The sequence below is a fragment of the Hippoglossus hippoglossus genome, chromosome 21, assembly GCF_009819705.1.
Source record: "Hippoglossus hippoglossus isolate fHipHip1 chromosome 21, fHipHip1.pri, whole genome shotgun sequence".
Lineage (NCBI taxonomy): Eukaryota > Metazoa > Chordata > Actinopteri > Pleuronectiformes > Pleuronectidae > Hippoglossus > Hippoglossus hippoglossus.
In genome coordinates this window covers 19,655,966-19,681,921 of record NC_047171.1, presented here as the reverse complement: position 1 = coordinate 19,681,921, position 25,956 = coordinate 19,655,966, and the positions used below count along the sequence as shown (strand labels likewise).

The following is a 25,956-nucleotide window of genomic DNA, read 5'->3' as shown; positions in this document are numbered from 1 at the left end:
AAAATACTTAGGTAGCATTTGAATGCAGGACTTAACAGTGTGAGACTTTTACCTTTTTATATATATATATATATATATATATATATATATATTTATATATAGTGTGATAATTGTACTTTACTTGTTATCGAGTATTTTTTTTAACAATGTAATATTGTAATACTAATATGTAATCAAGTATTTTAAGAGTGTGGTATTTGTACTTTTACTCGAGTAAAGCATCTGAATACTTCCACTGCACGCGCCCTTTAGAAGAAAAAAAAGCACAGGTCGGCCCTTTAATGACGCACAGGTGACGTACTTCCCGGAAGTGCAGTGGGGACACAGGCCCCATCGATTGAACACAAGTGCTCACATAAGCACTTACTAATAATAAAGCTGTGTTTGTATGTCATCTTCATGGGGGCCCACCGCTGACACATATGGAGAGTCAAGAGGAAAAACCCATCATCTATACTATGGAAAACAAGCCGATCGTGACATGTGAGTGTTGAGGAAAAACAAACGTTCACTCTTATTTTCTCTGTGACAGTTAGCCTGCTAGCTAGTGGGATTAGCTCGTTTTAGCTAAGCTAGCAGGCACACTCATATTAACCAGGTTGAAAGCACCGCATGTGCGTGCCTGTTGGGAATGGAGGTTTAATGTGTACTTTCTAGAGATGCGATATTTTCGTACTTCAACGCTGTGAAGCTGTCTGTGCTAAGTGTTAGCATGGAGAGCGGTGTCGCCGTCAGCTAGCTTGTGGCTACATTGATTAACAGGCCGAGCTAACGATGTAACGTCACGGCCAGTTGCTGCAGTTTTTGGGGGAAGGACTTCACCTGGTTCCCCTCTGGACAGCCACCGCTTCTTTGGCTCAGCAGCACAGACACTAGTCGCCACACGATGCCTGGACGGTGGGGTCGGTTTTCCATTCACAAATCCCTTTGGAAGCGTCTCGGTGGAGGGGTTATTTTAGGAGCCCGGTGACAGCTTCACCTCCCGCCGCAGGCTGCTCCTTTTTTTAGGTCAGACTGGTCCTGAGAGGCTCCGGTGCTGGCAAGTCCGAATATTAAAGGAAATCATGAACATGGCTGTGACACCATCAGTAGATTGTGTAGATTCAAAGTCACGTGTGTTTCCTGAGAGTGTGTGTGCACCTGAAGTCCTCACTGTGACATCTGTGGATTATGGTGGGAAAACCAACAACTTAAGGGTTGTGTCTCAAACAGTATTAATTATTATCTGTTACCACACTGATCATTGAAGCTCCAGGTTTTCAAATGCTTTTCTACTATAGAGAACTGAATAAATTAGACTTTGAGAGGAGATGCAAACCCGAGGCTGAGCTTGGAAAGGGCACTGGCAAATCAGAATATGTAATTAAACTGACGTGACATTTTACATTTGACAGTGTTTGTTATTTGTATCACTGTGGAAGCCGGCAGATGCCTGTGGTTGAACACAGTGTTCTGTGAGAGGTGGGTTGCAGATCTTGGAAACCCTCCATCCATGATCTCTAGCACGTATCCATTGAGGGTGTCAGGAGGCCTGGAGCCAGTCTCAGCTGACATTGGGCAAGAGGCATGGAATGTTTGATTACATGCATACGTCCTGTCGTCATCACCTATGTGGGCTGTGTCGGCCTATATTTAGATTAGTTTGTTGACAGGTATGCGTCTGACGGTGGCCTGTTGTCAGTTGTATTTGCTAACTTTTTTGAACAAAGTGCATGATGGGAAAGTTGTCTTTCCATTTTAAATAGAGAAAATGAAAACTGATTCACCTTGTTCATTTCCTTGCCACCGTGATATCATTACTACCAGAAAAATGGATTGTCCTACGAGCAATCCTGAGAGCCGCTGCTTCTTCTTTTTCTTCTATTGTTTAACTCTGTCTCACCTTCCTGCAATTTGCCCGAAGATCCAAACGATTAAAAAAGGGAACAGACCATGGTTCTCTTTGATCCTGACCGAGACCACCTCTTTTGGTTGGATAAAATGTTGGTTCATTGTTCTGGACTGAGGTCTGAGGCCCCTTTCACACCTGTTGTTTTGGATTCGGACTAAATTGAAAAGTCAGAAGGTCTGGACAAAACAACGTAGGTGTGAAAGCGCCCCAAGACAATATCAATCAGCTGAGAGTTTCACATGAAATCACACAAATTAAAAAAACTAAGAAATATTTTGTCAGAATGTTGAGTGGACACATGATGCAATCGTTAAAAGTTGTTAAATTGTTGTTATGTTTATACAATGAGCAACTAGACTAATTGATTCACAGTGCAGTCAGACTGTCAGCACCGGGAGGTGTTTTGGCTCAGCGTCACCACACTGGATTAAAAAAGAACTGACTGTGAAGTTTAAGTGCTGACTTTCATCTTGCAGGATGTTTGAAGGTGTTTACATCCAGTGGCAGAGCAGTGTTCCTGTTTACCCTTGGGCGGTTCTTACAAAAAGGGATTATATTTACATGGTTCATTCATTGTATGTGGTGACCCAGTTCTGGTGTATCTTGAGTAGGTACCTCAGTCCTGTAATCCACTTCCTATCAAAACGCTCAGAGCTATAAGGAATGACGGTTTGAACATTTCTGAAATGAGGCACCAGATGTGAAATTGAAGTCACTTCATTGTTGAGCTACAGTGGAGATTGTATCAGGAGACCAGGTGGGGGACTGGGTTTTGAAATGGACCTGAAGTTACTGTTTTAAAAAAGAGTGATCAGTTGTGTAGTTCGGGTAAACATTACTATAATAGTGTTGTTCTGTGTTTCAGTGGAAATTGTTCTGCTGATCATGAGGCGCTGCTTTCAGTGTTATCTATTTAATTGGTCTGGAGCCTGCTGTAAATGACAAAACAAGTAAATCAGAAAAAGGTCAAGTTATTCATTGCAAAATTACCAACAACAAAAAGGGAAGCAGAAATTTCAGCAAAGTGTCTTTGATTTTTGTTTGGAAAGAGGTGAGAGTCTATGTTGCAAACACTGGCGTATACCTCGTTGTGTGGTAAAAGAAGTTTGCTCATTCAAGATAACAGATTATGTACATTTAACAGGCTTTTAAACATGAGAGAGCAGATAAAGGCAAAGAGCACAACAGGACACTGACCCATAAGTGGTCACTGTCTGTATAAACCTTTACTACAGTACATTATCTAAAATGAAAATCGCATCTCTGCCTCACCTCGTGTTTTAATGTCTGTGACAAACACTGTTAGTGTTCTTTTAGACTCTGTCTTTTGAAATACCCTTAACTTCAGTTTGTTCTTGATAATTCTGCTGAACACATTTCCTAATATGGTTTCTTTGCTCAGTAATGCAACATAATATAATCTTTTCCTCTAGGCTCACTGCTGCTGTGGAACTTCATCTATGTGGAATTTGAAAACATGAGCATAATTAGTGCTCTCTTTACCAATTTACTAGGAGAGTAAAAATAAAACTTCTGAGGTTTTGCATTTGCACTTGAGTTTTGGGTTGCGTTCCTATCACTTCAATTATTTTTGATTACAAATACAAGCACTTTCTAATTATGTGTTCATTTGTTTTGGCCCAAAATATCTTTTTTCCCTTTGTTGCTCAAACCTCAAGTAGTGAAATGTGGAGATTTAGAGACTCGTTAAGGTAACAAAACTCCAAATCTTTAGTTCAGTTCTTATAATGAGGATATGACATTGAGTAAATATTAGATTTCAGTTTCACCTTGAGCTCTTTGATTTCTCCACTTCTGACCTAATTTTTAAACCTTGGTTGTCCTCCCCCTCCCATCACAGGTGCTGGAGACCAGGGCTTGTTTACGTCGCTCTATACGTCATTGGCCCAACAACTTCCTAGGGAGCCAATGGAATGGAGGAGGTGAGTACTGCTCTACTGAATGCATCATGGAACTTAAATGGTATTAAATATCATTTTGAAGCTTGTAAATTGAAAGGTCTACGGTTATTTCGGATGATGTAGTCGATGGGCTATTGTTGAATTTTTGTCCACTCTGTCCAAAAATGAGTTTTTACCCTCTTACATATTCCACTATAATAGCCACAAGACATCCCATGCATAAAGCATTTATTTTAAAAGATGAGCATCATTTAGTTGTTTAACTGTAAGAGTTGTGGAATGTGTGGTTGTGGAAAAATAAATAATCAAAATTTACTGGGTCAGAAACGTGTCTCACTTCCCTTTCTTCCCTTTTTGCTCTGATAGAGGGATTTGATAGTGTGTGGGGGGAGTTCTGGGGATTTTGTATGACTTACACTCATCCTCACTGTTATTCTGTTGTGTATTATGTAAGGATGTTTTCTATTATGGCTGCATGGAAATGGAGGAGGAGATATTGCATCATCTTGAATTTTACGAGTTGAAATGAGAAGTAAAGTGTGTAAGGCTTTTAACATGACGTCTGCTGTGTTATTCTGTTTACGGTTATTACTTGTGAGTGTCGATAAAGGATACCAGTGATGATTATCTGTGTAAATCTCTGATTTCTCTAATTTCCTTTCTGTACAGGACGTATGGCCGTGCACCAAAAATGATCCACCTTGAAGCTAATTTTGTCCAATTTAAAGAGGAGCTCCTCCCCAAGGAGGGCAACAAGGCTCTCCTCACCTTCCCCTTCCTCCACATCTACTGGACCGACTGCTGTGTGAGTACTTGTGCAGCACACACTAGGGATACCACGGTGTGTGGAAATGTTCCCACTTGGTAATAAACTTGTGACAGCTCCGGTGTTAGTGATACAACCTGACATTTAACCAGAAAAGACCTGTGTTGGTTCAGTGTGGAGCTCTGAGTGAGATATTTAAAGTTAGATTTCACTGCCAGCAGGCTCACTCTACTGCTGCATTTGAACTTGTGTGTCATGTTTAATTATCGAGACGATGGTGGTGGACTTCTCATGATAAACCAAAAGTTTCTTATGAAGTTTTGTGCTGTTGCATCATTGTAGAGGGAACAGCTCTCTGCACCGCTGTCTCTCTCTGGAACACATTGACTTGTCTGTGTTCATTGTACACACTGAATCTTTAAGTTGTCGGGCATCATACAAGCATGGACAAATCAATGAGTGATAACAATTAGAGATTGAGTCAAAGCTGGTTTCTTAACGTTGCTGTTACCAAATGAGGAAGTTGGAGAAACCGAATATTGATTCAGTTTGTTGAGTCCATGTCTTTGCGGGACTGGGTAACGACTGCTTGTCGACTCTCTAAGAATAGAATAGGTCTTGCAGTTATCCTGTTTGGGCAAAAATAGGTCACAGTTAGCTTCATGTGCAAGATACATCAACACTCAAGGTGGCATCGTGAGATATGCAAGTTCACTGTGTTCAGATAATGTTGGCATAACTCTGTTGACTTTGAAAATGTCATTATATAATGCTTCTAACCTATTGTGTGTGTGTGTATAGTGTTTTTCAGAGCTTAGTTTTGTTAAAGATTTACTTTATGTTTGCAAACGTTCAATGCAACATTGTGCACATGGTGTAACTTGAGGCAGTTAAAGGGGCTCGAAATCTACTCTGCTCAACTTGCTTCGGGACAGCAGAGTGGAGAAAAACAAGAAGGGGAAAAAGGAACCTTGTGCTGCTGACAGAGCAGCTGGTTAGTTTAAGGAAGTGCTGGTATCAACCCATGACTCATGACATTTCCTAAGGATTATGCCTCTAGTGTGGGAGTAGTGAGCCTGTGTGTTGTTGCAGGCTGGATAGAATACAGGTTGTGTAGTCCAGCATTTCATTACTCAGTTGCACAAGCCGTGATGACACAGTCACAGCAGTTGAGGTTTCTTTTGTTTTCAAGGGGAGGGTGTTGATATAGAGGTACAAACAGTTGGGTGTAAAAAGGTACAAGTTGTTCTGCTGGAAGAGTTTTATAGATACATATAGAGTTAAAGAGACGTCAGTCAATGCACCCACACTCTGTTAACATTACAAGCAGACTGAATATTGTGGACAGGCAGAGCTGTCAAGTCCTTGTCTTTTTTTACACAGAGGAGCAAATCCTGTGCACACAGTATGACAGCATCACAGGTGGTGTGGACAGTTGGGCAGCGCTGTGGACAAGGTTCAAACCTGCACAGGCTGTAAAACCACACTGCACCAACGAGTCACACTTAACATCTGTATTTGTATTGAAATAAATTACAGGCTGTTATCTTACTGCTGAAAGAGTTCAGTTTAGCTTCTGCATCTACTCAGCCAACTGTGGGAGGCACTGGCACCCATGTTAAGGACAGTCAGACAAAAATAATAAGCCAGTGTAACTAAAATCATTGGTGTATAAATAATTAAGAAACAATGATAATTAATACATTAATCAATACTTTTTAATGCAGGAGAATGATTTTAATGATGCTATTTAGATCACACTTATTCCATAGGGCTGTTACTTCCCCCCCCTCACATGGTCTTAATATTAAATGCACTTTGTTTTGTTGTAGGATACGGAGGTATATAAGGGCACAGTGAAGGAGGACGTGATGCGCTGGCAGAACAGCTTGCGGGGCCACGGCTCAGTAGACTGGGTCATCATCGTCGTGGAGACCAACGATACTAAGAAGAAGAACAAGACCAACATCCTGCCTCGCGCTTCCATTGTGGACAAGATCCGAAGTGATTTTTGCAACAAACAGAACGACAGGTGAGGAGACTCCTTCTGCTTCTGCCACAGTAACAGTAAAAGATGGTTGTTTTGTTCCTACATTGATGTCCCAGAGTAAACAAGGCGTCTTGTTCTTCGGTGCAGGTGCGTGGTGCTATCGGATCCTCTGAAAGACTCGTCTCGCTCTCAGGAATCCTGGAATTCCTTATTACTCAAGCTGCGAACTCTCCTCCTGATGTCCTTCACCAAGAACCTGGGTCGATTTGAAGACGACATGCGGACGCTCCGAGAAAAACGCACCCAGCCCGGCTGGAGCTTCTGTGAATACTTCATGGTCCAGGTAAGCAAAAAAGAAGCACATATAGTTTGTTTTATAAGCAATGAAAATGTAGATGAGGTTGTGTTATTACTGAAATAACATAAAAACTTGTCTGACCCTTTTCTAAAACTACAGATTAAACATTAAACTTAGAAACCGACTCTGATATTTAAATTTCAGGGTGCAGCTGTGTCTCATGTCAGTGTGTTTGTGTGATTGTGTAGGAAGAGCTTGCCTTTGTTTTCGAGATGCTGCAGCAGTTTGAAGATGCCTTGGTCCAGTATGATGAACTTGATGCTCTTTTTACCCAGTATGTCCTGAACTTTGGAGCTGGAGGTATGTTTCTACTACCAGTACAATAGACATTTGCAATATGGCAATCCTATACAGTAAAATAAGCTAAATAGCTATTTTTGCATGCATTCTCTGTTAACGCTATCAAAAAATGTTATGGTTATGGTTTTGTTCTTACTGGTGTGTTTCTATCCACAGATACAGCTAACTGGCTCGGCTCGTTCTGCGCCCCGGTGGGCAACTGGAGCGGCTTGCTGCTTCGGCGGCCCATTGACATGGAGAAGAGGGATGGGATCCAGCGAGGGGAGGCCAGCCTGTTGGATCTGAGGAGCTACCTTTTCTCCCGCCAGTGCACCTTACTCATCTTCCTCCAGAGGCCCTGGGAGGTCACCCAAAGAGCACTGGAACTGCTGCACAACTGTGTCCAGGAGCTACGCCTGCTCGAGGTAAACAGACACCCCTACATGTTCAGTTTGTATGAATGTAGAATTCGATTGTGTGGAAAATAAGTATGTAGTATGTTAGACATAACATGGTGAGATTGAGGGAATGTTCGGACATTATTAGACAAGAGGTCAAACACAAATAATGTAATGTTCTTACATAAATGGACGGCACTGACTGAACTGAATGTGTAACTCATTTTCTCATTCAGGTGTCGGTGCTGGAGGGGGCACTGGACTGCTGGGTGTTCCTCAGCTGCTTGGAGGTTTTGCACAGGATCGAGGGTTGTTGTGATCAGGTCCAGTTAGCATCAAACTGCTCCCATACTGTCGGGCTGTGGGCTTATGCAACTGACAAGGTACGGAAATAAATCAATGATGTTGCTTGTCTCAAACAAGCTGTTGATATGAAATAATTTGCACATCATTTTCTGATCTGCAGCAGTGCATTAACATTTTTTGTTTTTTTTTAAACAAAACCAAATTTTAAATATAATCAATTTGAATATCAAGCAGTAAATATTTGGTTTAAAATCATTGTCCGTAAAGTTGATTTATATTTCAAATAAAATTCTTCCTTCTTTTTCCTGTCTGCCTTCATCAGCTGAAGTCTCTGGGGGAACACTGTGGCCTGGTGTCAGAGGAGGGACCCACATCTGAGGACCTGAACAGGACTGTAGATCTGCTGGCTGGACTGGGAGATGAGAGACCTGAGACTGGTGAGTTGTGAGATTCTCCTGTCATATGGAACTAGTGTGAGTTTTGAAAATCTAAATGCGAGCTTACAGGGGCATCCAGCTTTTACCTTTTCCCATTTTTGACATTAATACACAGGTTGTAATTTATGGCCCTTATGCACCAAGGTAACAGTCGATGCTCGTCTGCTGCCTGTAGTTGTTGAAATGTATCCTGATCCACTGGCCTTACTCAGCCATCATCAGCAGCAGTTTAGATGACTTAGGTCTTTGCACCCATTAAATGCATATTCGTCTTTTCATTTTTCCTCCACAAGGAGATGACCATCAGCTAAAAAAATGCCACATCCAAATTTCCATCTTGTCATCTACAGGGTTTTAGTGGGATCTTAGGAGGTCTTAAATAGTCTAATAGTCTTCAGTAATCTGAATTTGAGGCTTTATAAAGTCTTAAAATATATTTGAAATGTTAATGTAGTAGGTCGTAAATATGTTTAGGTTTGTCTGAATTATATTAACTTTTTTAAATTTAGTGCTACTTTTGTCGTGCTTTAAAATGGTATTTTCTTATTGTTTTGGTGACATGCTTGCATGTGTTGTTGTACTTTCTCAACAATACAGATATGATGTAATAAAACTACAATTAAGACCAACGTGGAACTGATAACTGTGTTTACAAACACACCAATATTTTTGCTGTACACTCAGCTTCGCTGTGGGAAAGACATTTTGAGGGTTCTGCTATACTAGGCTACTTCACCTCATCTCCAGTTATTCTTCGCTTTTCTCTTCATATGTGTCTTGACATTGGTCTTATATTTCGTTCCTTTTTATCTTGAAAGGGTCTTTAAAAAGTCTGAAATTTAACTTGTTGAAATAAGGCAATCCTTACATACTCCAATCCCAAACATTGCAAACTGTTGTTTTTCTCCTGTTGTATTTTTGCTTTATGTATTTGTATGTGTCTTGGCACATACATGTGACTCAAGGGTATCTGTATTTCATCTAATGCTGGTGCAGACTGAATATACATGTCCGCTGTCAACCGTTCAAGTGCAGCTTTTAACAGAGGACACCAAGCAACACAGCAGTCTGTCTATTTGGTTATTCATTGCTGTGTGTCCATGCCTTTGGGGTTTGAATTGCCTTCTGTCTGAAAGAAGTCTGAGCTTGTTAGACCAAGCGTAATGAAAAAGCCTGACTCTTATTTGAAGGACAATTATAAACCGTGTGCTCCTCGTTTCTAAGTCTTTTCTGTTTTTCCTCCTCAGTCAACAGTTTGCAGAGCCCATACAAAAAGCTAAAAGAGGCTTTGTCATCTGTGGAGGCCTTTGAAAGACACTATCTTGTAAGTCAAATCCTCGCCACTGTTTGCTGTTTTATTTCAGGAGTTTTCAAAGCTTGGCATCAAACCCATTCCCTGAATTCCTGTACCAGTTTTGAAGTCCACATTTGTCTGACGTAACCTCCTGGAAACTCTGATTATATTTCTCCTCTCTCGTTCCCGTCTCCCTCCCCCTCCGCCTCCACTCCCATCTTGTTGGCCACTTCTTGCATCAGGAACTCTCCCATGCAGCTATGGAGATGTACAGGGCCATTGGGCGGCTACGGTCTGCCAGACTGGTGGGGAAAAGCCTGGCGGAGTTTTACATGTAAGGAAGGTTAAAGCTGCTGGTTCACACAGGCCGTATGGGTGTTTTCAGTTATTCTTGCTGAATAAGGATATTTTCTCCAGAACTCCTTACTTGTAAACACCCACGCAGTCCCAGGGAGACGTCGAATTAGACAGTTTATGTGAAGCCATGAAAGTCCAGTTGACAGCAACATTTCAAACACTTCTCAGAAGTTAAACTCCTCATGCAGTGACAGGATTAACTGTGTTTAGGTGTACTATAGATTGAAGCGGCTTTAAGATTGAACAGATCCCAAAGCACAAAATATTTTTTTAGAAGCAAGATTTACTTTCTGTAAATACAGATCCTAGTATCTACTGATGCAGAACCCCAGCCAAATGCACATGGGTATTTTATTATTCTGCTTTCACGGTCAGGTTTCACAAAAGACGAGAGTTCAAAACCATTGGAAATTTGTAACAATACTTCTGTTATAAGTATTTATTTTACGAGTATGTGTTCTGAATTGTTTCATAATTTCATTTATTGTCACTAGCTGTAATCTATGTATTTTTATAGCTTTAGAGGGCTTTAAAAAGCATTAGAAATGTATTGTTAAGAACAGATCTAGAATTTTCCTGTGGCCTTAAAAACCCAAGTTGATGATTTTGTTTGTGTGTGTATTAGGAGGAAGGGGGACCCTGAGAAAGCAGAAAACTTCTTACAGGAAGCTCTGAAGTCGTATGTATCAGAGGGGTGGAACCTCCCTGTCACTCACACCAGAAAACAGATCGCGGCGTGTCAGAAACTGCTGGGCAGAACTGAAGAGTATCCTTCAAAGCACCAGGGTCACATAGGTCGCCTGTCGCTGTCTCAGGCCCAAATATGTCAACTTTCCAGTGGAGCAGAGGAAATTACGTCATTTATGACAAAATGGTTCTTTGTGCCTTTACTTCTATAATAATATTTTAATCAGGGTTATGTTGCTGGACACTGTTCATACTTGTTGTTGTCCTACATCTTTGGGAAGATAACAGAAGAATCCATTTTCACCTCAAAGTTTGTGATTGTTTCTTGAGCGAAAGCACCGTATTATTTTTCTTTTTCTTAACGACTCATCACAGCTACCTGCAGACTAGTGCCTTGTTGGCGGGTGACGCAAATCTGACCACAGAGGAGAGGAAACACTTTTGTCAGGAAATTCTGACCTTTGCTGCCAAGTCTGGCGATTCCTGTAAGTAACCACTGATCTACATCAGTATGTAAGGTATATTTAACTGCAGCTAATCATAACAAAACTTGCTTCACAGTATAATTAACAGTAAACTCTTACTGGTGAATCCAAACAAAACATTGAACAATCAGAAATAATTGTTTTACGTTTAATGTCATTTTCTTCCTTCGCAGCCCAAAATGTTACTCTCAGCATGGGCGTGTTTGCTCACCTCACACGGCTCCAGTTCCACCCAGCGACTGCGTCTGTGCACTCTGGAGCCGTCCTGCAGGTGGAGCTCACTCTGAGATGTCTGATGCCCGTGTCCGTGCACATACAACAAGTAGCTGCTAGCATTCACTTTGACTTGGATCACGGAAGGTTGAAGGCTTTGCAGAGACAAACAAACCCAGGGACAGTAGAGTTTAACCAAGGCAGCTCGTCAGCAGGCCCCCCCTCCTCCTCGGCCTCGGGTCCTGCTTTAGAACTGGATGAAATTCACGACAGAAGTCCGTCAGACAATTCCCTCAATTCTACAGGAGTGGTGTGTAAAAACACTCACCTGATCATGCGTCGTCATGACAGCAGCTCGCCACCAGACACGCCCAACTGTGTCAGTCCTGCTGTTCCCATGAAGGAAGGAGCACAGATGCTGAAAGTGCAGGATGTAACGTTAGAACCTGGGAATAACAGAATTACCTTCACAGCACCAGTAAGAGACCTTTTTGTTTTTCCTCCTTTCTCAAGATTTGCTTGTCTGCTATCCGTTATTCTTCTCACCTCACACCTTTTGCTATGTCACCTTGTACTTCTCTCTTTTTCTTCTTTGTAGAGTGGGCAGCCAGGGACTTACACATTGCGTCAGCTGTGTGCCACAGTGGGTCAGGTGCAGTTTGTGCTGCCTCACATCTACCCATCAGTCCAGTATGAAGTGTATTCTCAGGAGCCACAGCTCACTGTGGAGCCGCTCTCAGGTCAGATTAAATTTGATATGATGTGTGATATTTACTGCTTAATACTTGAGGTTGTGATGCTGGTCACAGTTCTCAGACTTTAAAATAATTGTCTTTTTAACTCACTTGCACTGCTTTAAATACGAGCTATTCTCTTTAGATTGGATTTGTCTTATTGAACAAACTAAACAAGGAGCTGGCAAACCAAATCAAACACAAGCCCTCAGGCTTCTTTGTTTGAGCGTGTTGATCGTTAATGTGACTGTGTCAAGCAGAAGATTGTATTCTTATATTTACATAATGTTATATTTACATAATTATTCAGGGCCAGATCTTAAATCTAAAATAATCTGATGATTTTCCAACAATTGAGCACTACATTTAGATTTAAAGATGAATTAAATACCAGCTGAGATCAATTGTGCTTCTACATTATTGAGGCTTATTTATGCTGCCTTTACGTACAAAAACAGAGACTCCGTTATGTCAATGTCACTGCCATGCTTCCTTTTCCTTTGGCACGGTTGTTAATACATCCACTAGAGGGCAGCGCGAAGGTTTCTGACAGCAGCAAGCAACAGTGGAGGAGGTAGTGGTCATGTACGTCTTAAGAAGAAACATCTTAGACACGGCTGTAGTTTCTTACCAAATCACAAAGTGTCTGAAAAAGTTTTTGCCATCGTTGACCTGTGTCTTATGGCTTTCTCGCAAAAACTATTGGCTGCTATGCCCCCCCACGATTTCCGGTGGTATCGCTCCATTTCGTCTCTTTCAGCCGTGTCCGTAAGCTTTCAGAATGCGTGCACAAATACATGAGCCTTCACTGATCATAATAAATGTTTGATGTTTGATGTTTGCCTAACTGTCGCTGTTTATCTGTTTTCAGAGCCGCTGTTAGCCGGTCTGCCTCAGATGGTGAAGTTCACTCTGTTGACGGGTCACTACACTGTGAAGAAAGGAGACGCTCTGCAGCTCAGCAACACAGACACCATGCCCATCCTGCCCTCCAGCAGCTGCTCCGCCCGCATCAGCAACCCTGCGGCTGGTCAGTTCATTTCACTTTATTTCAAACTGACAATTACATTAATTTAAAGAGGTCATCTTTGATACTTAGTTAATCATTTCAGTTTTTGTTTTGTTGAACTTTGGATTTAATTATTGTTTTTAGAGTAGTTGTTTTTCCTTTAAATATATTTTGCTGCTTCTTCTTATTCTGCCTGAATTCTTTGTTTTTCACGGGTTTGAAATCTGCCTGAAATCCGTTTTTCCCAGCACTAATATACCAATTTTAACTAGTTTTCTCTTTATCACCCCAATGTAGCCATGTTTCTTACATAATGTTTATAAGATTGGTTTCCTAGAGAAAGTTGACTACAGCCGGTAGTTTGCCAAGTGCAAAGTGTGGAAACATTATTTGGAAAGAGCTCCATTGTACACTTGGCAACGCCCTCTTTTGATGAAGTACTCAGTTACAATAGTTCTCCTCAAAACTAATAGAAATGTGGACTGGGTTGGTTTGGTATGGAACCAGTTCAAAAACCAACTCTAATTTGTTTTGTTAAGAGCTGTAACTGACACACATGCTGCTTTAAAGTTTTCATGACTTCTCGTTCTGTCATCGTCCCGTGTTCAGAGTTGCTGAGTGAAAGCGTCCTCTCCATCCAGTCGTCTGAGAAGGTGACCAGCATCAGCCTGCCCCCGACCCCTCCCTACCACACCCTGGAGTTCCAGCTGGAGGTCCTGTGCCTCATCCCATCCGGGTACGACCGGCCCGCCAACGAGAGGCTGACCAATGGGGAGGTCCGCCATCGACCACGCAGCTACAGTCATCCTGACACGCCCATGACCGCCATCGACCAGAGGGTGAGGCCCACGGACAAATACACACTTTAAGAGTGTGGGACAAATTTCTACTTATGTGGGGTAGATAGTGATGGAAGGATTTAGTTAATCATGTGTGTGTATTTTTTTTTTTCAGAGCAAAACTATAAGTGACATTTGTTTGTAGAAGTTAGGGTTTTCTGTTTTCTGAGACAAAATAATGAATTTGATTAAGTCACTTTGAATTTGTATATTTTAACAGGGATTTTATTTCACTTCTCTGATGCAACCCAATTATTATTAGGAAAATAATCAGCATTAGCATAACCATTATCAGTCAGATAAATATGACCTCGTTTGTGGTACAGTTAGCTGTTTTGTACCACGATGAGTTAAAAGATTGATGGTAAAGTTTTCGCTGTGTCCACAGATGTCTATCGACTGTCCCTGGTCGATTTACTCCACGCTGCTCGCCCTCACCTTCTACATCCCCTTCAAGACCAAACACTCACTGCTTTCTGCTGGAAACAGGTACGTCTCCATTCAGAAATCCCATTAACTTATCGATTTGATTTTGTGATCTCAACATTTGAGAAATCATGACGCTACTAAAATTATTACCTTGTTCATTAAATGGTACCATTTTGTATCGTTGAACTAACAATAACGATCCATGGGAATTAATTGTCTCGCTTAGATGCCACAGTTTCATGTCTGGTCTGTGACCTTTGCCCTGATTCAACAGGAAGTACATCCAGGTGTGTGTGCAGAATGTGTCAGACGTGAACTTCACGCTGGCAGAAGTGAAGCTGACAGAGAAGCAGCATGAGTCACTGGAGCTACAGTCCCTGACCACTAAAGCACAACAGGTGAACAAAACAAATGTCACTGAGAAGAGAATACATCAGTTAATAGATTTGTAAGTCTCTGAAAAATGGTTTGGGTTTTGTAAAATATTTGATGGTTATTATGGTAATATTAGAGAGTCCCCAATTTATGATAATGAATTCTGTGTAATGGAAGAAGGATCATGTTTATCAGCAGCCAAAATGTTTCCTTGTTTCCTGAGTGGGGCTGAGCAGTAGAGGAAGGGGGAGGAGCTCGGATATCCGCAGGAAAGTGAAGTTTAAAGTGTCCGGGCACTTTTGAGGCATCTTATCTGATGTGCAATTATCAAGTACAGTATAATGATATCCAAATAAATCTGTCAACCATTCTCTTTACCATGTGATGACAGTTATACACAAGGAAGATATTTTACAGTTTTTCAGAGTTTTGGTATTTGTTTTTACAACAATATGCAAGATTGTTAAAACTACATTAACTATTAATTCATGTTGTTATCTGGTGTGTTTCTGTGTGCAGCTTTTGTGCAGTAAGCACAGTGTGTTCTGCTTGTGGGAGGTGAGGTGGAAGGATGACCTGCCTTCCTGTCTCCAGTGTGTTTTCTCTGCCAACTTCTCTTTAACCAACCAGGACGTCTCCTCCCTCAAACCTTTCCATTACCAGTTTCAGCTCGAGAGAGTCACTGTAAGTTTTTTCTTTTTTTCTTTGCTCTAATGGCTCTGATTATGTTGACATGGACAGGGAAACCAAACATGTCTGTTTTGAGTTTATTGCCACAACCAGAGACTCTGCCACTGTAAATAACCACTTTTGATATTGTCAGACGTTGTACAGCGTGAGAGCTGAGATCCTGCCCCCTGCTGGTGAACAGCACTGTCGTTCTGGCCTCCTCTGTGGACTGGAGGTGTGTATAACACGACTGACTGAACCTGCAGAGGGGGAGAATGCAGAGGAGAGCAAGACAGACACTGATGGACTCAAAACCACCAAACTCATGTATGAAGGTAAGTCTGGAGAAGAACGCGTCATCTGAGCTTTTCATCCAGTAGCATGGACAGTATATGGACAGTATTTCAAACACAAATAATGTTCTGATGTTTTTGAGTTGCTAAACATTTGTGCTCATGCGACTCATTAGAAATGTAGTTTTTGCTATGTCAGCTGATTGATAAAAACACAGCGACAGCTCATCCCCCCCCTCGAGGAGAACAGATCCAGGAATTATTTCATCGTTTTTCCTTTACATTGTGAGATGTATTTGGTAATTTCTCAGGAAAAAAAGTTGCTCTAGATGTAAAAAAATCAGACATTAGTGATTGTTTGCTCTTGGCACATAGAGACTGAAACAGACAAAACATTGGTTCTTTGTGACTATATCTTGTGTGTATGTGTGTGTTCACAGTGGCTGACAGCAGCAGTAACTGGGCAGTGTGTGGGAAGAGTTCAGGGATGGTGTCGATGCCCATGACGGCCAATGCCACCCACAAGGTGCAGATCGAGGTGATGCCTCTGTTCGCAGGACATCTGCCCTTCCCCAAAATCAAAGTACTGAAGTACCTGCCCCACACTGCAGCTGTGGCCATTCAGCCAGACCCTGGTAAGACACTCTGAATGTAGAACCACAGATCATTGCATGTTTATCCCTTAGGGGGGAAAGGGAAGCTTGAACTTCCTGGAAAACAGTAGATGGAAAATCACTTAAAGACATTCAAGCAGCAGGATCAGTCTCCGACAGCGGATGAACCACAAGCAGCAGTTGGTATCACAGATGTGACAGTATTACTTATTAAGGAGGAGTTGTTGTGAGACTGAATAACAAGTTGTTAACAAACTGAATATGATGAGCCCACTGAGTTTAGATGGGGCTGAAAAATTCAAAGCAGCACCAGGTTTTCAGTAACACTGAGGATTTTGTTTTTGTAAAGTCCTTTCACATTCACCTGCTGCAGCAGCAGACATAGTTGAACTATTTAACCACTAAATATAACACATTTAGTTTGCTTGGGTTTGTTTTAAGGCCCAATAAAAGGATTAATATTGCCTTAAAAAAATAACTTGGCAATCATTTAAAAAATGTTGTTCTGTATATTTTACAGTTTATTCATTCATTTTATCATTAATAACATTAATTAAAAAATAATGTTCTCTGCATTGTTCCTTCAGTAAATCTTACGGACTTTTGTCAATTCCCTTTCTCATCCTGTGGACGCTAAATAGTTTGTTTGTTGCCCTCCTCAGACAGCTGCGTGGAGAACGACAGTCTGTCCCTGCTGGACAAGACGCTGGACGACCAGGGGGACACAGCGAGCATCCGGAGCCGGGGCAGCGTCCATTCTGTGGGCAGTGCCGACCAGCAGCAGAAAGGCGTGGCCATGCCACGGCTGGAGCCCTTCGGCCCCGGACAGGCGTTCAACCACAGCCACGCACGGCAGGTCCTGGTGCTGCCCTCCAGCGACGACCACATCATGGAGGTCAACGCCACATGACCCTGGTGGCGAGAAGACTCCCCGTCCTCCTCTTACAGGACTGAACCGAGACCCTGGATGGACTCTGCTGAGCTTTTGCTCTGGGGCAGATCGGGTCCATGAGTCCATGTCGAAGACCTCTGCAGGTTGCCGGTATGGACTCCCGCCCTCCCCCAAGCATGAACCATTCACATCACTGGAGACATAATGGACAAGACAGTGAAGAGCCAATGACATCTGCTGATAACTTAAAATGAAGATTTTTCTTTGCCATACTTTGTACATAGGTCATTGGATGGATTTATAGTTATAAAGATATAAATATATATATGGACTGATCGATCAGATCGGCGACTGCTGTGCTCCTTCAAACTGAAGAATAACACTCCTGATTGTCCCATGATGCACCAAAGCCCTAGATGTGTGTACGCCTCGATCAGCTGTTCAAGTGCTGTAACTTTGACTGAGTGTTTCCAGCTGTACGTGCTGTCACTGAGCCTGTCAGCCTGTCACCGCTTTCATATTTGAGAAGTCACTTAATTAAGCTGCTGGCTTTCATTTCAGATATGATACAAGTCAAAACCAGGCAGGTTAACAAACCTGAGGAGACAGCATATCCACAGTCCTCACAGGAAACATACCCACTGGTGTATAGTGAAGAATAATTTAATTCATAATATCAGCCAGATTAGCCCACAGTTATCTTCCCTACACATGAAATATGATAAAGATCACAAGTGGTCAACTCTAAATTTGTCTGTTCACACCTGGAATTAAAAATGTGTCCTGGATGAGTTTCCTGTGACAACTTGTGATGGGATCTCACTTCCTCTCTCTAATAATCACAACACAGCTCTGCGCGCAGCTCGATGAAATGAGATTAATAACTTTATTTCTATTTATTTAAAGCAACAATGTAGTTAGTCAGAATCGGATGAAAACATCAGCACAGATATGAAATCTCAAATATAAACCCAGTGATGACCTGAGAGGCTCGGGCTGAATCTAGCAGTGTGTTGTGTGTGTGTGTGAGTGTGTGAGTATATGTTCAGCTGTAGTTTAGTGTATGTGTGAAGGTCTGTATGAGTGTGTGTGTGTGGGTGTGTTGGTGAGATCAGATGAGATAAGATAAGATGAGATAAGAATCATCGTGCACATTATTGTCTATCAGTTGTCTTAACTATCAGTGGATTGTTTATATACTGTGTGTGTATATTTATTCTGTGTGAGTGGTGTTTGTGCGTTTGTTTGTGTGTGTGTGTGTGTCGCCAAATCCTTGTCTGAGCTATGCACACATACCGTTAGCCGTCGAATGAATGAGTGAAATAAGTTTTTTGTTTTCCTTGATTTATTCATTCATTTATTTGAAAGGATGAATGTCAGCTACTTCTGCCCCCACCTCCTACACACACACACAGTGTAACTACAGCCTCGTGCTCTCGGTTTGACCACTGTACATACTGATCTGTAAATAATGATTCAAATCAAGATCATCTTTGATTGCCAACTATATTAAAAAAAATCTTGGAACTGACTGAATGTGTGGTGTTTGTAGCAGCATGTTAGCGACAGCATCATAGCACGAGAAGTGTGAAACACCCCAAAAACAAAGCTGTGAGCATTGAATAGTAAATGGACGGTTTATAGAGCGATTTATGTATTTGTGCAGGTTATTTTCCAAAGCTGGGACAAAAGTTTGACATAATTTGACACAACTAATGCTACAAAGCTTATGGTGGAATACAGCACTTATAAGATTCACATTTTTTATTTCCAGTGAACATGCATCCAGGACCAGATTTGACAAAATAAATCTTTACTGCAGAATAAGTTTGAACATCGTGTATCTGTACCTTCCACAGAACTTTGATAACCTGGCTGCGCAGACTTTTCCTCCCATTCAGCCTGTTTTGGAAGTTTTCTGGAAGCTGGTGAAAGGAGAACTCAGGCAGCAGCTGATGTCTTATGCAGAAGGTTTTAATGTAGACTTGATGCATCAAGGAGACCAGAAGGTGGAACAATATACAAACGCTCACAGAGTAACAGGAGCAATTGTCACCCCCCCAGTCTGAAGATGTCTCCCACAGCTTCCCAGTATATCTTCCTCTACTTGAGTTATCCATTCTAACAGCACATCCACGAGTGGCTAGAATTGCTGTCACTCTCTATGTTACATGTAGGTGTTCACATCCTATTGGATAGTTAAGCCTAAAGTATGCATACCTAAAGCAGCTTGTGTCCTTACGTCTTTCCACTGGTGTAATACACAAAAGACTTGGAATTTGGTGCCTCTCTGTCTAAGCGTAGACGCTACAATGTACTGCTAGTTGGCCCTTTGTCTATAAACTGACCTTGAGTACTGCGAAGAGAGAGAAGGGAGTATGTGTGGAATGAGACAAGCTCTTTTCTCCTAATGGTGTACAGATAAAATGTGTGAGGATGGATCAAAGAGTCCTCGACACAGCCCATGGAGCATTAGTGAGCTCCGAGGTCTGACCCACAGTTGCTGTTCCAGTTTGTCCTGGAAGGAGAAATTCAGTTTCACCACACTGCATGTTCACATTCACGCCCACAAACCACGTCCCATGAAACAAACAACAGAGCGACACCCACCATGCAAACTGTACACATCATTAAACAGCAACAAGATCAAACAAGGACGTCTCATAAAGATTACTAAACACTGTTGGATGTTTAAGAGGCCGAGCTGGGTCAGTGATGGGGACTGTTGCACCGCTATCGATCTGCACCTGTGTGCTGATGGAAAGTGGCAGCCATCCCTAATATGATCTCATGGCGTTTAATCTTTATGTTTAAGTTTATGATCTCCCAGGTAGGACGGAAGAAAAACCTGAGGAGGTCATAACATCGTTAAAAGGATAGGCCTCGATAATATGAAACCGTCTGAGATGGAAAGGTTACTCTTTCTTTGAAACCGCTCACACGAACGCATCCACACTGAGGCTGCTGTCGTCGTTCACAGATCAAAACATGTTGGAAAATGCTACTTTATTCTCAATGACTTGGAAAACATGTATTATTTATGAAACACAGTAGACGCGCTGCTAAAGAAGTACCTCCAATGGACACTAGGTGGTGTCATAACCTCACTACAGGAGTACATACAGCGTTATCAGGGCTCCTCTGAGCCGAGGTTTCCATCACACTGAACATACATTACACCCTGCACTGCTGAGACGCCCCACACCGAGGTTAGGGTCTCACTGTAATACTTCGTTCTGACATTGTGTTTGTAGTTCAAAGTGTTTTGTAGTTCAGACAATACTTTTGTAGTTCAGACAGTATGTTTGTAGTTCAGACAGTGTGTTTGTACTTAAACAGTGTGTTTGTAGTTCAGACAGTATGTTTGTAGTTCAGACAGTGTGTTTGTAGTTCAGACAGTATGTTTGTAGTTCAGACAGTATGTTTGTAGTTCAGACAGTATGTTTGTAGTTCAGACAGTGTGTTTGTAGTTCAGACAGTATGTTTGTAGTTCAGACAGTGTGTTTGTAGTTCAGACAGTGTGTTTGTAGTTCAGACAGTGTGTTTGTAGTTCAGACAGTGTGTTTGTAGTTCAGACAGTATGTTTGTAGTTCAGACAGTATGTTTGTACTTAAACAGTATGTTTGTAGTTCAGACAGTGTGTTTGTAGTTCAGACAGTGTGTTTGTACTTAAACAGTATGTTTGTAGTTCAGACAGTGTGTTTGTAGTTCAGACAGTACGTTTGTAGTTCAGACATTATTTTTGTAGTTCAGACAGTGTGTTTGTAGTTCAGACAGTGTGTTTGTACTTAAACAGTATGTTTGTAGTTCAGACAGTGTGTTTGTACTTAAACAGTATGTTTGTAGTTCAGACAGTGTGTTTGTAGTTCAGACAGTACGTTTGTAGTTAAGACATTATTTTTGTAGTTCAGACAGTGTGTTTGTACTTAAACCGTATGTATTGTAGTTCAGACAGTATGTTTGTAGTTCAGACAGTGATTTTGTGGTTCAGACAGTATGTTTGTAGTTCTGATATCAATCTCCACATGTCCCCGCCCCCCTCACCTTATCTCCGCCTGTCTGCCACCCTCTCACCTCCTCATTAACTTAACTATGCAGCTGCACACCGGGAGGTTTCACGCGTAAAAACAAACGTGGTGCGTGTATCTGGAGCAGGTGAGGAACGAGCAGCAGTGAAACCAGACATGAGGCCTGACCTGACTCCTCTGCTGCTTGCGGTGTGTTTTCTGGATGTGTGTGATCTCTCACACGTGGAGGAGATGAAGAGCCAGGAGCGGATCTTCCTCAGCTCCCTCGGGCTCTCCGGGCCGCCCCGGGCCGCAGGGACCCACCTGCAGCAGCCGCAGGCCCGGAGCCACGTCCCCTCCGCGCTCTGGAGGATGTTCCGGAGGTCCGAGACCCTCCGCACCCAGGAGAGCGAGCCCTGCACGGTGTCTGAGTACGGAGTCCGCGGCAACATCATCCGATATGTGCAGGACCAAGGTAATAAAGTAACTGGTTTAAAGTTTTCTCATGGGCCAAAGAGGTTTGTAGGATTATGATTTGGTTTTTACTGCAAGATACAATCACACAGATTAGTCAGGGGCTGGAAGATATGGCCAACAATTATATCAAGATAAACATTATCATCTCAGCCCATCACAATAAATGTCACATTATTATTTCTCTAGGTTTAAAGACTGCTTTTTGCTCCTGAGCTTGAGAATGTGTGGTTTCAAATCTGAGGTACATCAAGTGTGTGTGTGTGTGTGTGTGTGTGTGTGTGTGTGTGTGTATATATATATATATATATATATATATATATATATATATATATATATATATATATATATATATACACACATATATAGGACTTTATTGCAAGTGATATTGTGGTGATTATTGGTATTATTTTTTTACCCAGCTCAGATTAAAAATCAACCAGAGTTGAGCCAAAGGGCTTTAAAATAATCAAGTGTGGATAAAAAGGAATGTGAAGAGCAATGATAGAATCCAAAGCAAGAGGAAAATAAAGTTCAAGACACAGAAGTTAAGATAAAAGTAAACCAGATAAAATAAAGGCAGAATCATCAAACAGAATCAGGTTGACTTCAAAGCAGGATTTAAGAGGCAGGAGTTTAAATTTGATTTAAATGAATCGATAGTGGGGCAAATCGACTATTTCAGAGCTTGTGGGGGCAGCAACAGAGAAAAGCCTCATTTTCTCTACTTTGAAAACAGGAGTTAAAAATCTGTGATGATGACCTAATTCAATTCAAACAACTTATTTATCCCTCTAGGGGCAATTCATTTGGAACAGCTTGTACAAACAAAAACATGTACACAATACAAAATTGGCATTGACTGCGACAAGCGGGCAGATCCAAGGATAACTTTATCATTTCATTGTCACTGGATCTTTTTGAAAACAATCTGATATTTGCAGATTTAAATAAAAATCTAGCAAATTTAAATGTGGTTTTATAAGAGGATGACTGGCCCTCTATTGAGTTTATCAATTTAGATTTGAAAATTACACATTTTTAAACTTTTCGTGTGTAACTGGCCTTATAGTGTTCAGGCAGAGCCAAAAGTAAAGTAACGTCAGACTCTGAGACTGACAAGCCTCAAAACCTATGATGAGTACACAGGTAATGAGTTACAGAATATTGTTTATGTTATATAAGGCAGAGCAAACCATCAAACTCACACAAAACCTTAATTTGATGTAAATTTGTTTTTTAAGTGACTAAAGTGACTAAAGAAATGCATTGTAATCAATAAGTTCTGTGAATTTTAACAGTAAATTCAGTCAAAGTTATAATAAATCAGTCAAACTGGACAAACTCTTCATCATTCAAGTAAAAACCTAAATAAAGTCCTGAAACAAAGTGAGGCTCTTGTAAAGACTGATGTGGCTGATGTGTTGCAGGCAGGCTGGTGTCAGGGTGGAGCAGCAGCTGTCAGGCCTGTGTGGAGAAGCAGCTTTTCTTCAACATGTCCGTCCTGCAGCCTGTGGAGCTGCTGTCTCTGGCTCAGCTGGAGGTCAACTTCCACTGGAAACCCTTCAGATCTGCAGAGCTCCTGCAGGCTCCCCGGGCCCTCGGCGTGTCTCTGTACAAAGTCATGAGAACCACGTTGAGAGGAGCCGACCCACAGGCCAACCGCAGACTCCTGCTGTCCCAGTCCGTCCAGCTGCAGCCGGAACCCACCTCCATCACCATGGACCTCACCTCGCTGGCCGAGAACTGGCGCAAACCGGGACGCAACTACGGTTTGGTGTTGGAGCTGCTTCCCCTCAGCGCAGAGCCACAGGATCTTCTTCCGTTTCACCCCGGTAACTCGCTCCCATTGGAACCAGCCCTCATCCTGCCGCTGATCCAGGCCTCACTGGTCGCCGTGTCCCTCAACCCCCACCAGTGTCGCTCCAGGCAGCGGAGAAGCGCCATCCACCTCCCAGTGACCCCCAGCAACGTGTGCAAGGCCCGACGCCTCTACATCGACTTCAAGGATGTGGGCTGGCAGGACTGGATCATCGCTCCGCAGGGCTACATGGCCAACTACTGCCACGGTGAGTGTCCGTTCCCGCTCAGCGAGAGCCTGAACGGCACCAACCACGCCATCCTGCAGACGCTGGTGCACTCCCTGGACCCGCACGGCACGCCTCAGCCCTGCTGCGTCCCCATCCGCCTCTCGCCCATCTCCATGCTCTATTACGACAACAACGACAACGTGGTGCTGCGGCATTACCAGGACATGGTGGTGGACGAGTGTGGCTGTCGATGAACGGGACACTTCTGATTGACTCTTGAAATTGAAACGTTCTTTTGTTATTTTCCTGTGCAGGTTTTTAATGTTGAATTCTTTCTGTTGTATCAGTTTGATGATTTGTCAGATCCTGCTTTCAATGTATCATGTGACATCCTCGTTGGTTTTAAAGAGTGTAAGATTCAATATGTTTGTTCTCAGGGAAGGTTTGAATGATTAAAAAAAATATCTTGTCAATAAAATTACATCATTAATTTGGGTGGAACTTTCTTATTAATCCACGCTAACATAGCAAACATAGTGGTCTCAAAAAGGCTCATCAAAGTTGAAATGGGTGGAAGAAGAAATAAATTCTCAGTCTGGATTTGTAAGATTTTGAGGCCAACTGGGCTTCTCCAGACGGCTGCTACAGGTTTTGCTTCACCTCGATACAAAGATTCACAGCTGTGAAAGATGAATCACTCGTATGTTGGATAAAGTTTTGGCCTTCTGAGCTTCACCGCCATTTCCCTGTGATATAACTGTTCCACTGACTGAGACCAGCTCCTCTTTTTATCTGCTCTATAAGAAATTAACTCTTATCTCACCTTCCTGCATGATAAGACCCCCCCCCCCCCCCCCCCTTCCTTCCGTCCCCTCCCTCGCAGAGCCAGTCAGACCACTGGGGTTGCCATGACGACGGCCGGTCGCCACAGCAACCGAGAGAGGCTGACAGGTTGTAGTAATTAGTGAGAGAGAGACGTGGCGAGAGTTTGGGGTGTGAAGACGCAGAGAAGAGGAGCCACAGTGAGATGTTCTTTGGCCTCCTTTAACGTTCAAGGACGTTTTTGGTGATTAAAATATAGAACGGATTTGGATAAAATTTGGGTGAGACATGGACCAAGAAAGAATTACATTTTGGCATGGATACAGACAAAGGAGAAGATCAATACTTTTTTCACTTTCTAGAACATTGTAAGAGGCATTAATTTGACATATTCACCAATTTCCCAGGGAATAATTCATGGCTCTTGATGAAAAATGGGTTGAACATCGAGGGGATTGAGATTCAATGACATGGTCAAATACTTTGGATAGTTCCTAAAACAATTTATCAATGAATAATTGCTTGATATTTCATAGAAATAATACCTCTTTATACCTCACACTTATTAGATAATACCAACTAGCTACCAGCCAAAGTATCTATCATAAAATTAGGGTATGAACAAGTTATTGTTTGTTGCTGCTGCAATTTAAATAGAATAACGAAAACCAAATCAGGTTTTATAACTAATTATTTAGCAGGGTTATACTGGCCGGTTCAGATTATTGGTGGGGTAACTCCTTTGATTACCCCCGGAAACTACGCCCCAGCTTGACAGAGGTCTGCGCTCTTCTGAGTGCCATAGCTCTTTTTCCAACCAGTCTTAAATGACTCAAATAGTGACATCAATTTTCTAACTTTAACTCAGTGAAGATGTGCTTTTATTACTTACCTGTAAATCTTGCTAAATTTCAACTTATCTTAAGGATCTTGACCCAAAAGTTCAAGTTGCCTCTTTTATTGTGAAGTCTGGGTCAAGTTCCTTACGATTCTCATTTGTGTGGATAACGCATTAAACGTTTGAACAGTATTTAAACCGAAAATCCAACATGTAGTTAAAGTGATAAATGATAAATTACTCACATTATTATAACTATAATTTTATCATATATATATATTTTTTCATCCAACCATATGTAGTATTTTTAAAACTGCCTAATACAACTATACTGGTCACAGATTAAACTAACTTCAAACAACTCTAATTATTAAAAGACCCTTGATCTGAAAGCAGTGATGTGTTTCCTCTCTCATTAGGTTTTTATTTTTATTTGTTTACATCTTTTTCTTGATCCCTTCCTCTGAACAGCTCTGCCAGTTTTCTCTGTCCCACAGGTCGACTGTCTGATGCGTCCTAACACTGAGCTGGAGCAGAAGATGAAGCAG

General features: G+C 41.9%; 2 protein-coding genes across 2 annotated transcripts; both read left to right on the top strand.

Annotated features, from left to right (window-relative positions):
- Positions 1-296: 296 nt before the first annotated feature.
- On the top strand, positions 297-18,768 carry trappc10 (trafficking protein particle complex 10). Its single transcript, XM_034574468.1, has 23 exons — positions 297-483; positions 3,753-3,834; positions 4,483-4,618; positions 6,412-6,611; positions 6,717-6,912; positions 7,116-7,227; positions 7,384-7,631; positions 7,841-7,987; positions 8,233-8,347; positions 9,595-9,671; positions 9,884-9,975; positions 10,624-10,764; positions 11,061-11,170; positions 11,344-11,861; positions 11,982-12,123; positions 12,989-13,147; positions 13,736-13,965; positions 14,354-14,454; positions 14,669-14,792; positions 15,289-15,453; positions 15,593-15,773; positions 16,172-16,366; positions 17,008-18,768. Exons 1-23 carry the CDS (start codon positions 423-425, stop codon positions 17,253-17,255), a joined length of 3,780 nt encoding a protein of 1,259 aa, XP_034430359.1. The 5' UTR covers positions 297-422; the 3' UTR covers positions 17,256-18,768.
- Positions 18,769-21,294: 2,526 nt separating this feature from the next.
- Positions 21,295-24,234, top strand: gdf3 (growth differentiation factor 3). Its single transcript, XM_034574955.1, has 2 exons — positions 21,295-21,719; positions 23,149-24,234. Exons 1-2 carry the CDS (start codon positions 21,422-21,424, stop codon positions 24,000-24,002), a joined length of 1,152 nt encoding a protein of 383 aa, XP_034430846.1. The 5' UTR covers positions 21,295-21,421; the 3' UTR covers positions 24,003-24,234.
- The last annotated feature ends 1,722 nt before the right edge of the window (positions 24,235-25,956 follow it).

Excerpts from the sequence above, each read along its gene's own strand:
- trappc10 (XM_034574468.1), top strand. The coding sequence starts at position 423 with ATGGAGAGTCAAGAGGAAAAACCCATCATCTATACTATGGAAAACAAG. Across the intron at positions 8,348-9,594 it reads AGATGAGAGACCTGAGACTG|TCAACAGTTTGCAGAGCCCA; the intron begins GTGAGTTGTGAG and ends TTTCCTCCTCAG. Across the intron at positions 13,966-14,353 it reads TGACCGCCATCGACCAGAGG|ATGTCTATCGACTGTCCCTG; the intron begins GTGAGGCCCACG and ends CTGTGTCCACAG.
- gdf3 (XM_034574955.1), top strand. The coding sequence starts at position 21,422 with ATGAGGCCTGACCTGACTCCTCTGCTGCTTGCGGTGTGTTTTCTGGAT. Across the intron at positions 21,720-23,148 it reads CCGATATGTGCAGGACCAAG|GCAGGCTGGTGTCAGGGTGG; the intron begins GTAATAAAGTAA and ends GATGTGTTGCAG.